Source organism: Tenrec ecaudatus, chromosome 16 (assembly GCF_050624435.1).
Source record: "Tenrec ecaudatus isolate mTenEca1 chromosome 16, mTenEca1.hap1, whole genome shotgun sequence".
Lineage (NCBI taxonomy): Eukaryota > Metazoa > Chordata > Mammalia > Afrosoricida > Tenrecidae > Tenrec > Tenrec ecaudatus.
In genome coordinates this window covers 46,155,840-46,170,515 of record NC_134545.1, presented here as the reverse complement: position 1 = coordinate 46,170,515, position 14,676 = coordinate 46,155,840, and the positions used below count along the sequence as shown (strand labels likewise).

Below are 14,676 nucleotides of genomic sequence, written 5' to 3'. Positions count from 1 at the left end.
GTAATCACCTTTCTTTTCTGGAATCTCCTTGAGGAACATGTTGGACGTTTTTTGGCTAGGAACTGGATCCTGAGATTGTTCTTGTGACTCAGAGTGCTGTTTGGAGGATTCTTCCAGAAATTCATCTGCAATAGATGGAGCTGCTGATCCTAAACAGATTATATTTTAGTAATAAGATAAAACAAACTTTGGTTACTAAAGGGTTGTTATAGAAAGTGCAATTAATTTTATAAACATAGGAAATATATTCTCTTAATATTCTATGAAGGGCCAATGCTTTGGCAGACGTGCTTATATTTCAGAATAATTTAAAGAGTTCAAGACCAAGCTTCTGTCATGAATTTCCCAAGAACAGCACTGCTGCTAGCCCAAGTCAAGGTCATGTCCAATAGATACCTATTAGAAAAGTGACTTGCTAAACCCAGAATCTCAAGATTGTAGAGGAGAAGATTAAAATATTGTTATATAACACTAGAGTTCCTAAAGGACAAAGATTATATTCATCTTAGCTCAGTGTTCAGAAAAAAATTTAAAAACATCTAAATAGCTACATTTGAGGATGATAATAAATCAGGTATTATGCAAACGATTTAATGTATAATCTAATGTATTTCTCACAACATTATGAGATATTATTATGATGTTGCTAAAAAGGTGTATTGCAGAGAAGTTATTTTGCCCAAGCTCTTAAACATGTCGCTCAAATAAACCAGTGTTTATTTAACTAACGATTAATTTATTTAACAGTGCTATCTATCTCCAAATCAATAGGACCCACTCTTAATTGAAGGAGGGAGGAGATTTGACTCTGCAAAATAGGTAAAAATTTGGGAAGCAGGGGCACTCAAGGCTGGGTACATGTCACTGGCAAAGGATAATATTTTAAAAGAGTTTGAGAATTATAAAATTGTAGTAATGATTTTAAATTGTGATAATGACTGTACAACTCTTCTTGATAGGATAGAACTATTGAATTGTATGATATGCAAATGAAGTGCCAATGAAACTTAAAATTACGTAAGATTAAAGGAAAGGTAGGCTGGGATCAGACTGTATTTCAAATTGAATGTTGGAATTTTCCTCCTATAAACTAGAGAAGAAAGATAGGTATACTGAGAAAATGTTGAGCAGAAGAAGGAGACAATAAAAGCAATATTTTAGTAGAATTAATCTAGCAGTGCTATGTATCAAGGAAAGAAGAAATCATGGACAAGGCCAAGGAGTCTTTGATAAGGCTATGATAGCAACCTGGCTCTTTGGGGAACAGTGAAAGTCTACTGGGAAGACCCCAGGAGCATTCTGGTCTTGGGAACTCATGTTGTAGAAGAGTAAGGGGAAAGTCCGTCAAAAAAAAAAGCAGCGGCAGGATAATTCTGAGATCATGCATTTGGGTGCCTAAATTAATGATGTAGAGTCAATTTGGGAGATGAGTTGAATTGACTAATGGGAAATTACAGCCATGGGTTCCAGGAGGAACATTAAAGAGAAAAATTGAGAGCTGTCAGCAGTGAAAATGGAAACTGAGGCTAAGTGAGTTCTTAGAAAGTAAAACTGGATTATAGGCGAGTAATTGCTTCTAGGGACTATGGCTAGGAGAGGAGCCAACAATGGAAATCACAGAGGTTGGAGTTGCAGGAACCATCTGGTCTGGATTTCAGAAGGGAAATAACAGATACAAACTACAGTTACAGATGGTAACTGTTGAATAGAATAGAAATAACAGGTAATAGAATAAAATCCTAGTAGAATAAAAATAGCAGTTACAGAGTATAACTGCTAACCTTAATATAATTTTTTAAATTGATGAGGGACTAATCCCTAAAACCTATAAAACTGCAACAGCTCGATAAGAGAAAGAGAAGCAACACAACTAAAAAGCGGGTGAAGGCCATTTCATTCAGCAAAGATGATTGTCAATGGCCAACACACATACTGAGAAAAGTTCATGCTCACTCCTTCTCTGGGAGATGCAAATCAAAACAACAATGAGATACCACCTTCTGCTGACATGAAGAGCCAGGTTAAAAAGCCCAAACAGAAAGTGACAGGTGTGGAGAGGCAGCCGAGACCCTGAAACCCTCATACACTGCTGGTGGGGTTGTAAAATGGCAGCCACTGTGGAGAGTGATGTGGTGCTACTTCCCGTCACTGGGAAGAAATACCACCTGACCTCGCAATCCCTCTGCTGGGTATTCACCCCAAGAAGAGGCATCTCCCCAACAGACATATGCACACCCATGTTTGGTACAGTTCTGTTCACAACAGCAAGAAACTAGAAACAACTGAAATGCCTATGAATAGAAGAATGAGTAAAGAACCTGGTAGATACCCACACTGGAGTATTACGCATCGCTTAAAAAAGATGAGACCAGGAATCACCTCATGGCATTTGAATGGATCTGGAGAATATTATGCTGAATGAAGTTAACCAACCACAGAAGAACAAAGATTACATGAAATTATATATAAAGGGGAAAATCAAGACTTCCACATAGAAAGGAACCGACTTTGGAGCTTGCTAAGAGGGCGGAAGCCAGGGAGGACAGGCGGATAAAGTGTTGCTGATGTCAGTGCACAGAGGGAGCAGAGAAAGTGAGGAGGATAGGGTGAAGGCACCCTGCAGAAGGGGCTGATTCAGTTTAAACTGTTGAATACAAAGTTGGTGATTGAAAATGTAAACCCCACTTAGTTTAAAAACGTTGTTATTAAAAAGTTTACCTAGTACTCACCATCACAAAATACTTCTCAGCCCTCACAAAGCACCTTCTGCTATTGACAGGTAATGCCTCCACTCCTAGTCTGTGCCCAACACTGATCTGCTTTCTGTCGATACAGATCAGTTTTGCTTTGCTGGAATTTCATTAAAATGGAATCATAGAACATGCCCTCTTTTGCTTCTGGTTTATTTCTTAGCATCGTACTTTGAGACTCATGTTGCTGGATGGAATAGTGCTCCCTTTTCATGTGGACTGGTGTGAGTATACGAACATGTGTTACACCTGCACTTACTGATGGACATTTGGGTGTTTCTACTTTTGCCCTGTAAATAAAGCTACCAAGAACATTTGTTTTGGGTTTTTTTTTACAAGAACATTTATGTACAAATATTTGTGGAAATATGTTTTTATTCCTGTTGGATACATAATTAGGAGTGAAATGAAATAAAAACTGTCCAATTGTTTTTAAAAAGTGATAAACCATTTTGCATTTCCCCCCGCAGTATGTGAGACTCCAATCACTCCATCCTTGACATAACATTATCAATCTTTTTTAATTTATCTATTCTAAGGTTATATTCCACCATCTAGCAGTTTGTCACACTGTGGTGTTCTGTATGTCGCCGTGATGCTGGAAGCTGTGCCCCTGGTATTTCAAACACCAGCAGGCTCATATCAAGCAGACCGGTTCAGCGGAGCTTCTGAAAGCAGCCAATGAATGAATACCCCAGGGCTCTATCCAGGATAGTGTGGAAGATGAGCCCCTAGACGGAAAGCACTCAAAACAGACACAATCAATGCACTTGAGCTTATCAACAATTGTGGCAATGGCACTGTGGTAGGTTACATTAATTTTCCGACCTGAGACAACCTTACTTGTGTATGATATATTATCTTCTATATATGGTACTGGAATCTATGGACCAATATTTTGTTAAGAATGTTTGTGTGTCAGTTCATGAAAGTTATTGCCCTCTAGTTAGATGATTTGGTCTGGTTCGGGCCCATGGGTAGCAAGGTACACATGTAGAGGCAGGGCAGCTAACTCAGGTAAGCACACTAATCTGACCACCTGGGAGAAAGAGGTCATCAAGCTGCGACCCGACCAACAGGTTAAACTCCACCCACATGTTCCTACAGGTGCCCTGTTGGCATAGACAAAACCTATCATACCCCTCTTCCTCTATTTTCTGAGTGTGTGGTAGGATCGGTATTTTTTCTTCCTTAAATGTGTGGGGTCTCTGTGGTCTGGAGTGTTCTTTGTAAGAAGGTATTTGATTTCACACTTAACTGCCTCAGTAGATTCTTTCTGCGTATGCATGGCCAAATCTGCTGCAAAAGAGTGTCTCTAAAGTGTTAAAACACAAAGATGTTGGGGAGAAATGGGGAACCAACTACAATAATCAACGTATAACACACCCCCCTCCAACCTAGGGGGACGAACGACAGAAACACGTGTGAAAGGAGACAGCAGATGGTGTAAGATATGAAAATAATAATTTCTAATTTATCAGGGATTCATGAGATTGGGAGGGTGGGGGATGGAGGGGGAAATGAGGAGCTGATACCAAGGGCTCAAGCAGAAGGAAAATGCTTTGAAAATGATGATGGCAACATATGGACAAATGTACTTGATACAATTAATGTATATATAGATTGTTATAAGAGCTGTAAGAGCCCTAGTAAAATAATTTACTTTTTAAAAAGCAAAGAAAAAAGAGCAAAGATGTCATTTTGAGGTCTAAGATATGCCTGAACCAAGCCATGGAGCTTTCTTTCTTTTTATATTGGCATATAATTCACATACCATATAATTCAATAGTTCAATCACAGAAAGAAGAGTTGTGTAATCACAACAATCAAGTTTAGAACATTTTCTCCTTTCTTATAACTATTGCTGTTAGCTCTCCCTTTTCCCCCAACATCTCCTCCCATGTCCCTAGGTAATTTTTAATCCAGTTACTGTCTCTATAGGTTTACCTATCTTGGATTTTACAAATAGAAAAACATATAAAACAAAAACAAACCAACAATGGCAAAATAAAACAGAAACACCTCAATCCAAAAGAAAGCAGAAAATATTAAAATTGGAACAAATTTTTTTAAATCTTTTTTTTGAACAAATTTTTAAAGGGTCAAAAGGACATGAATTGATAAGAAGTTACATTTAAACCTAACGCCATCTGCCACAATTGACTGTACATTGCTGTCTGATAGCAAGACTATTCACATCCCTTACCCATGGTCAGACGGGGGTCCCTGGAGGTTTAATCCACATGGGGACTCTTCAAAGGCATGTTCCACTTATACTGTCATCCACGGCCTTCTGGAAACTGGGTGTTCAGAATTTAAGCTATGGTACCATTCTCTCCTCCTGATTTGGATTTTATTATTTATAACCCTGAGATCACACAGCAAGTCAATACTGTGCAAACTCCATGTAGACTTAGCTGATGCCTCACTTGGATGGCTGCTTGTTTGAAGGTGAGTATTTAACACCCAGACGCTATTCATTCTGATAGCTAGGCACCATCTGATTTCTTTTCTTTTCCTCTTTTTTTCAAACAGGTTTATTGGTACTTCATCCACATATCATACAATTCAATAGTTCAACTTTCTCAAGAAGAGTTGTACAATCTTTACCACAATCAAATTTCAGTACATTTTATTCTGCCCCCCATTCATTGTTATTCATGTATATTTTCCAATTTTGGGAAATATATATATAACAAACCATTTACCAATTCTACAACTTCTATATGTATAATTCAGTACCATTGATTATACTCTTTGTGTTGTACAACCACTATTGATATCCCTCTCTAAACTATTCCACCACCATTAAAATTAACTCAATGCCCTCTAAGCAAAAACTCTTCTTCTTTCACCCATGGTAGCCACAAGTCAGGTTTGGGTTTTTTTAGTAGTTTTATTGATATAATATTCACATATAATACACTTTAATAAACGGCTTCTAAAAAGAGTTGTATATACATCATCTCACCTGATTTCTGCACCACACTTTGCTATAGCACCCCTATCGTCAGTGATTTCTCCATCAAGGCAAGTATTGAGTAGGGTCATAAGAACTAATTGTTCTTAGATTAGGGCTTCCAATGAAGTGTGAGCCCAAAGTGCATTAATATATCTATGGCTTATATATGTCCCTGGTTTATTTTAGAAACTAATTATCATTTTAAGGGAGAACATTATAAATCATCCCCTGGGGGATACGGCAGTATCACAGCATAGAAGATAGCGTCACGAGTTTCGTCAACGGCGTAGAATTTACAGTACTGCTCAGAAAGGCGATCTATACAAGTACAGGCCAGGTTTTTAGACTGCGATACGTGAATTGTTGACTTGAACCTGCTGAAAGCTTACTAACTGGACACTATTTACATGAACAGTGAAGGTTGAGGCTAGGGGGGGAAAGCAAAGAGAGCATGAAAATAGAAAATACATGGTAGCCCCGGACCACCATATAGTGGGTACCCTTCAGAGGAAGAGATCTGAACTAAGGCCAAAGATCACCAATTCCAAACCATGGAATTTTCAGTTGCCTCAGATGCATATAAAAGTTGGATAACAAATAAGATCCAATAAAAATTGCTATCATTGGATTATGGCACTAGTGAAGAGCACCGAATACATTCTTACGACAGACTAAAAATGAACGAATCTGTTTTGAGCAAAGTATAACCAGAATGATCTGTAGAAGCAAGGATGGTGAGTCTTTGCCTCACACACACTGGATGTGTCATCTGAGGGCCTCGCCTCTGGAGAAGGACATGATACTTGGGAAAGTAGAAGAAGAGGGCAGTGAAAAAGAGGAAGGCCCTTGACGAGATGGAGTGACCCGTGGCTGCAGCAATGGGCTCAGGCACACTAATTACTGTGAGGGTGGTGCCGGGCCAGGCAGGGCTCTCCTCTGTTGTAGGAACGGACTTGATGGAGCCTAACAACTAGCATGTGTCAGGTCCGATTCATAAAGCCTGTAGTTTCCCCAATTGTCATGACCTTACCTGGGGGAACGTCCACTCTAAGTGCTGTTCCAGAAGAACCGCTGGTGTTCCCCATAGGATCTAAACTAGATTCCTTCTGCCCTTCCTCAGGGTTCTCCAGAACAGTGCCTTTCTGCTTCACTCCTCGATTCTGAAGCTGTTTGAAGGCTTCATGAAATGCCATTTCCATTCGAATATCATTGTTTTGAATTTCATAGTACAAACCTGAAAAAATGCTGTATAAATGTGACTTATTCTCTACCATCACATATAGGAAAATTACAACATTTCACTGTTTTTTTTCTCATAGTTTATCCAAGTTCAAGAACGACATGAATCATTAGAGAGCAGAAAGAGAAAATAGAATGCATTCAAATCACAGGAAAATGCCATACCTAGTAAAGTCCACGCCACAACACTGGTTGGTTCCAAGCAAGTAGCATCCTCAAAGAAAACTTCAGCCTGCTCATAGTTCTCCATCAGGACAGCCAGCACACCGCAGAGCAGCAAGCTGCAGTGAGACCATAGAGGTCAATACCAAGGTCCCATGTCAGGCACAGAACAGAGACAATTTCTAGTTGAAACATCTGTTTCTACTCATTCTCCATCTCCTTTTCACCCATACCTGTGGATATGATTCTGGTTGAGAGACAGGGCTTTCCGAAAACACTCCTGTGCTTTGCTATTGTCTTCAATTAGGAGGCAGAAGGCACCGTAGTCCAACCAGTGCTCTAAGTTCTGGGGCTCACGGACCAACCTCTAGACACAGGAAGCATCAGGATGGCTAAGATTATTATAATATATTAAATATTTTATATTACATTGCTACATTATTTTTATATTGTTATATATATTTATAACATAATATAGTAAGCATTTCATAAATACTATAAACTTTATGAAGGCAGAGAATCTATGACTTCGTTTTTTCTTACCATTGAATCCCAAATGTATGTCTAGTACAGTAAGTATTCTGGCATATGGTAGATGCCAAAAAATATTTGGATATTTAAAAATTGAGTATGTACCGGGAGGATGGAGAGAAGGTGGGGTAGAAAGAGGGAACTGATTATAAGGATCTACATATAACCTCCTCCCTGGGGGATGGACAACAGTAAAGTGGGTTAAGGGAGATGGCGGGCAGTGTAAGATATGATGAAATAATAATTTATAAATTATCAAGGGTTTATGAGGGAGAAGAGAGTGGGGAGGGAGGTAAAAAAATGAAAAAGGAGGAACTGATTCCAAGAGCTCAAGTGGAAATCAAATGTTTTCAGAATGATGAGGGCAACGAATGTACAAATGTGCTTTACAAAATGGAGGTATGTATGGATTGTGATAAGAGTTGTGTGAGCATCAGATAAGACCACAGAAGAGGAGATCAAAAAGGTGGTACCCTTCACAATAGCCAAACACAAATTGAAATATCTAGGAATATACTTGACGAAAAGAGCAAAAGAGCTATATGAGGAAAACTACAGAACACTATTACAAGAAACTATGAGCTACCTCAACAAATGGAAGGATATCCATGCTGTTGGATTGGAAGACTCAATATAGTCAAGATGTCAGTTCTGCCAAAGGCACTATATAAGCTTATTGCAATTCTGATAACAATTACTCTCATCTTTCTTCAAAGAAATGGAAAAACTGATTACCAACTTCATATGGAGAGGGAAGAAGCCCAGAATTAGCAGAGAACTCCTCAAGAAGGACACAGTGGGAGGGCTTGCTTTACCTGACTTTAGCACATACTATACAGCCACAGTTGTCAAAACTGCATGGTATTGGTATAACAACAGATACTCAGACTAATGGAAAAGAACTGAAAACCCAGAAATAAAATCATCAGCATACAGACAACTGATCTTTGATAAGGGTCCCAAAAATATCAAATGGGAAGCAGATACCCTCTTTAACAAGTGGTGCTGGGGAAAAAAAAAGGAAATTCACCTGCAAAAAAATGAAGCAAGACCCTTACCTCACTCCATGCACAAGAGTAAACTCAAGGTGGATCACAAACCTTGAAGTTAAACCCCAAACTATTAGGGCCATCAATGAGGGAATGGGACCAACTCGAGAACTTTGGCGCAGGGAATACACAGGCTATCAGAAATAGGGAAGGACACAAACACAGAGGAGGCACAAATTGACAAGTGTGATATACTGACGATAAAACACCTGTGTACATCAAAAGAATTCACCAAGAGAGTAATAAGAGAGTCCACAGACTGGGAAAACATCTTTAGGAATGACACATCGGACAATGGCCTTATTACTAAAATCTACAATACTCTACTAGCTTCCAAAAAGAAAAAGAAAAAACCTAATTGCCCACTTGAGAGGTAGGCAAAGGACCTGAACAGAAGTTTCACAGGGGCAGAAATCCAAATGGCCAACAAACATATGAGAAAATGTTCCCGGTCTTTAGCCATAAGAGAAATGCAAATTAAAACAACAATGAGGTACCACCTAACACCCTCAAAGGTAGCCCAATTCAAAAAATCAGAAAGCAACAAGTGTTGGAGGGGCTGTGGGGAGACAGGAACTCTCATCCACTGCTGGTGGACTTGTAAGTATGTACAGCCACTATGGAAATTGATCTGGCGATACCTAAAACAGATGGAAATTGAGTTACCATACGACCTAGCAATCCCCCTACTGGGCATATACCCAGAAGAGGCAAGGAACAAACGAAGGCCAGACATCTGTGCTCCAGTGTTCATTGCAGCACAGTTCACAATTGCAAGGAGTTGGAAGCAACCCAAATTTCCATCAATTGACGATTAGATTAAAAAGCTGAGGTATATATATACAATGGAGTACTACGCATCACTAAAAAGCAGTGATGAACATATGAAGCACATTGCTGCATGGGAAGAACTAGAGGAAATCATGCTAAGCGAAGTAAGTCAAGCACAAAAGGACAAGTACAACATGAGTCCGCTGAGGTAAGCTTTTAAAAAAAATCCAAAAGGTGCATAGGGATAAAGCTACTATATACAAACATCCCTGGGGCGAGGACTAGGTAATATGGCAGGGACCAGATCAAATACAGGGATACCCATGGTAGACAATTAAAAAGGAGGTGGGGAAAGGATAAATAAATAAATAGATAATAATAATAAAAAAAGAAATGGGTAGCGGGGGCACAGGGCACTAACACACCCAAGGGGAGGGTATTGTTTATATCTCCACAGGAAAGAGAGACCAGACTTAAACCCAGTGCTCTAAGATGTGAATGCAACATGGCGGTGTGGAGTAGGGAACCAGTGGAGAGGTCTGGGGGGCCAACCACAATCTCAACTACTAAGTGGGCACCTGACCCTCCCCTCAGAAGAATTTATTCCAAAAGACAGCATTGAATCTGCAGCTCCAGGAGAGGGACATATCTGATCGGAGAACATGGGTGCTGATGAAGGGGGAGGAGGAGAGAGTGGAGCACATCCTGGCCCACCAGGCCTTGAGAACGATTACCCCAGTTAGAGCAGCCAGTCCACAGAGAGGAGCACATGACCAGCCCCACTAAGAGACACGACGTCCCTCACTGACCCATAGTTCTACAGAGGACAACACCGGAAGTACAGTGTGGGAATTGCACCCGATCTGATCCCACCACATCAAGGCAAAACACTCAGGGGGTGCAACACAACAGCAAGGGAAGATAATGGCGAGGTCCCCAAGGAATGCTGAAGGTGGACTTTGGGGCCAGGGCGTGGTGCCCCAACAGACTGGACTGGAAAACACTCCTAAAGGTCAACAAACAATCCTTGAACTAACTACAAGATTTTCTTCCTTGTTGTGTTTTGTTTTTAGTTTGTTGTTGTTTTGTTGTACATTATTGCTTAGTTTTGTTCTGTCTTGTTTTTGTGCATGTTATTATCTCCGCAGGTCTGTCTAAATAAGATGGGCTGGATAAACAATCTTGAGGAGAAAACAATGGGACCGACAGTTATGGGGGTACAGGGGAGAGAGGGAGGTGGGGGGAAAGGAAGTGGTGTTAACAAACCCAGGGACAAGGGAACAAGTGATCCAAATTGGTGGTGAGGATGGTGTGGGAGGCCTGGTAGGGGATGATCAAGGGGAATGTAATGAAGAGGTATTGCTGAAACACAGGTTGGAACTGAACATGATATTGGGACAGGAAGAAAGTCAAGAGAAATAGAGGAAAGAGATGGGAGGCAAAGGGCATTTATAGAAGTCTAGATAAATACATGTATATATGCAAATATATTTATATACGAGGATGGGGAAATAGATCTGTGTGCATATATTTATAGATTTAGTATTAAGGTAGCAGAAGGACATTGGGTCTCCACTCAAGTACTCCCTCAGTGCAAGAATACTTTCTTCTATTAAATTGGCATTCTATGATGCTCACCTTCCCGACACAATCGCTGAAGACAAAGCAGGTGCATAAGCAAATGTGGTGAAGAGAGCTGATGGTGCTGAGCTAACAAAAGATATAGCGTCTGGGGTCTTAAAGGCTTGAAGGTGAACAAGCGGCCATCTAGCTAAGAAGCAACAAAGCCCACATGGAAGAACACACCAGCCTGTGTGATCACCAGGTGCCGAAGGGATTAGTTATCAGGCATAAAAGAACAAAAAATCGTATCATTGTGTGCTTACCTCCATGATACGGTCGCTGAAGACAAATGGGTGCATAAGCAAATGTGATGAAGAAGGGATCAGGCATCAGGCATCATCAGAACAAAAAATCTTACCATAGTGAATGAGAGAGGGGGTGCAGAGTGGGGACCCAAACCCATTTGTAGGCCACTGGAGATCCCCTTGCAGAGGGGTCTCAGGGAGGAGATGAGCCAGACAGGATGCGATGTAGCAATGATGAAAAATACAACTTTCCTCTAGTTCCTAAATGTTTCCTCCCTCCCACTATCATCCCAATTCTCCCTTGCAAGTCTGGCTAGACCCGAGGATGTACACTGGTACAGATAGGAACTGGAAACACAGGGAATCCAGGGCAGATGATCCCTTCAGGACCAGTGGTGTGAGTGGCGATACTGGGAGAGTAGAGGGAGGGTGGGTCGGAAAGGGGGACCCGATTACAGGATCTACATGTGACCTCCTCCCTGGGGGATGGACAACAGAAAAGTGGGTGAAGGGAGACATCGGACAGGGCAAGATATGACAAAATAATCATTTATAAATTATAAAGGGTTCATGAGGGAGTGGGAAGCTGGGAGGGAGGGAAAAAATGAGGAGCTGATGCCAGGGGCTTAATGGAGAGCAAATGTTTTGAGAATGATGAGGGCAATGAATGTACAAATGTGCTTTACACAATTGATTTATGTATGGATTGTGATAAGAGTTGTATGAGCCCCTAATAAAATGATAAAATAAGAGTTTTGTGATCCCCCACTAAAATGATTAAAAAATAAAAATTGAGTATCAATTTATTTCTTTATGTTAGTTTTCTGACCCAAAGCTCATCTAATATTTTAAGTCTATAGATGAATTTCATGTAAGTGGATATAAAATGTGTATCATAATCTTAAAATGGAAAATACAAGGTTACTTACAAATCAGGGCTTTTAAAGTTCCTCCTAATCAATGAAATAGAATTTACCAGATTTTGCTTACATTGTTATACATGGAATTAAGCAATTTATCTAAATGAAATTTTATTGTGTTAAGAGATATACACACACCCATCAGTGACAATTTTAAGTATATAATTCAGTTACTTTAATTATATTCACCATGTTGTTCAATCCATCACAAATGATTTTCTTCAATCTATTCAGAAATTCAGTACTCTTAAGCAATAGCTACCCATTTGTTCTCCACCCAATCTAGAAACCACTAATAAAGTTTGTCTGTATGATTTGCCTACTTTAGATATTTTACATGTGGGATCATATAATATTTTCCTTTTGAGTTTGATTAATTTTATGGATCCTACTGTTTCATCTACGTCATAGCATCTATCAGAATTTCATTGTTATGACTAATATTCTATTGTACAGTGTTATGGACTGAAGTGTCCCCCCCAAAATGTGCCAACTTGGCTAGGCCATGATTCTCAGTATTACGTGATTATCCTCCATTTTGTGATCTGATGCAATTATCTTCCATTTGTGATCTGATATAATTATTCTGTGTTGTGAATCCTGAGTTAATGTTAATCTATGATGTTAACTTGAGTTGTTTTTGTCTTTTGGTTATTGTGAATAATGCTGCAATGAGTAAGGTTATTTAAAAAGACTATAATTATTTATTTATATAGAATGACACTGTGAACTGACTGTATTTTAAGTATTCTTCTGTTAAATTAGACTCTGGAACATATTTTCCTCTTTAAAAAAAAAGGAAAAAATATGCTCAGCATCATTAATAATGAAGGAAATACAAATCAAACCCACAATAAGATATCACTTCATGCATACTAGAATAATTTAAAATTATTTTTTAAAGACAAAAGCAATTTTGGAGGGGATATAAAAAAACACTTCCTACATTGTGGTAGGAATGTCCAATGGGGCTGTCACTTTGGAATAGAGTTGCCATAAACTAAAAGTACCAAGCCTATTACCACTGAGTTGATTTCAGTCCAAAGCGACCCTACCTAGGGCTCTGAGACTCCCATCTTTACCAAAGCAGACAGTGTCATCCTTCCCCCAAAGAGCAGTTGGTGGGTGTGTTAGGTTTTTCTGTGTTAACATGGCACCTGTAGGAAGACATGGGTGGAGTTTAGCCTGTCACTCAGGTCACAGCTTGATGACCTCATGTGGAGGTGCCACCAAGATGTATGGCTCTCTGGAGGCAGGCCACTGTGTCTCTCTGCCTTTACCTTCCTGTTGACAAGCCACTCCGAGCCCCACACGAGCCCTGTGATGCAGCAACCACCATTAGACCCACACAACATTGTACCCACCAGTTTGTGGTCTTCCTGCACTCTGCATCATGGCATGAGGCTGCATGAGTCTGGAGAGAGACTTATGGACTAGAATCAGATTATGCACTTGAGTTGGACTGGACCGCGATGTTTTCTTCATATATAACTTCTTGATATAAAGCTTTTTCTTACACATATACGAATGTCAGTGGATTTGTTTCTCTAGACAACCTGGCCTAAGAGTGAGTTTCAACCACCTATCTTGAGTTTAGCATCTCATGTTTAACCCACTACACCACCAAGACTCCTTTTAGAGTTATCAAATAACTAAATAATTCCATTCTTAATTATCTACCCAAGAGAAATGAAATCGCACATCTACACCAAAGTGTATAAACTTTATATATATCAATTTTCATAGTATTATTATTCATAATACTAAAAAAGTAGAGACAAGCCAAGTATCCATCATCAGATGAACAGATAAACAAAATCTGGCATACTCGTACAATATAATGCTAAAAACTCACTGCCACCGAGTGGATGCGGCCTCAAAGCAACCCTATATGACAGGGTAGAATTGCCCTGTGAGTTTCCAAGACTCTTTATGAGGTTAGTGGTTTTGAACTGCTGACCTTGCAGATCGTAACCCAACTCTAACCACTACACAACTAGGACCCCTTTAAAATACATTATTTAGTCATAAAAAGGAACGAAGTACTGCTTTTCGGCTTTCCGCTCACTCTAAGGCAGCCTTGGTGGGACTTTCTCAGGTGTTTAGCAGCTGGGACCATCTGACCCTAGCCCACCCTGCTAGTTCAGCCCAACGAAATCAGAGTCAGTACTTAAAGTGCATCGGGGGGAAGTTAGTGCCACGTCATGCTGGCCCCAAGATCAACCCCCAGGCTTAGTCTCCAAAACAGGTTGGTGATGATGTTGCTAAAGCAACCACTGACCAGAAGGTTACCATGAAACAGACCAATCATAACTGGCAGGCACAGATTGAGGTGGTGCACTCTGCCCCTGTTCTGATCTTCAAAGCCCTCGAGTACCTGCCCAGGGGCAGGAAGAAGCAGACAAATATCAAGCACAGCGAGAG

The 14,676-nt window shown here is 40.0% G+C and overlaps 1 protein-coding gene across 1 annotated transcript in view; it reads right to left on the bottom strand.

Moving 5' to 3' along the window:
* Positions 1-14,676, bottom strand: part of CFAP70 (cilia and flagella associated protein 70) — a 111,897-nt gene that overhangs the window by 15,391 nt on the left and 81,830 nt on the right. Inside the window, exons 18-22 of the mRNA XM_075534333.1 lie at positions 7,347-7,480; positions 7,117-7,232; positions 6,738-6,946; positions 4,137-4,140; positions 9-143 (exon numbers count right to left, since the gene is read on the bottom strand). Coding sequence (XP_075390448.1) covers positions 9-143; positions 4,137-4,140; positions 6,738-6,946; positions 7,117-7,232; positions 7,347-7,480 — 598 coding nt within the window. The remainder of the gene's footprint in view (positions 1-8; positions 144-4,136; positions 4,141-6,737; positions 6,947-7,116; positions 7,233-7,346; positions 7,481-14,676) is intronic.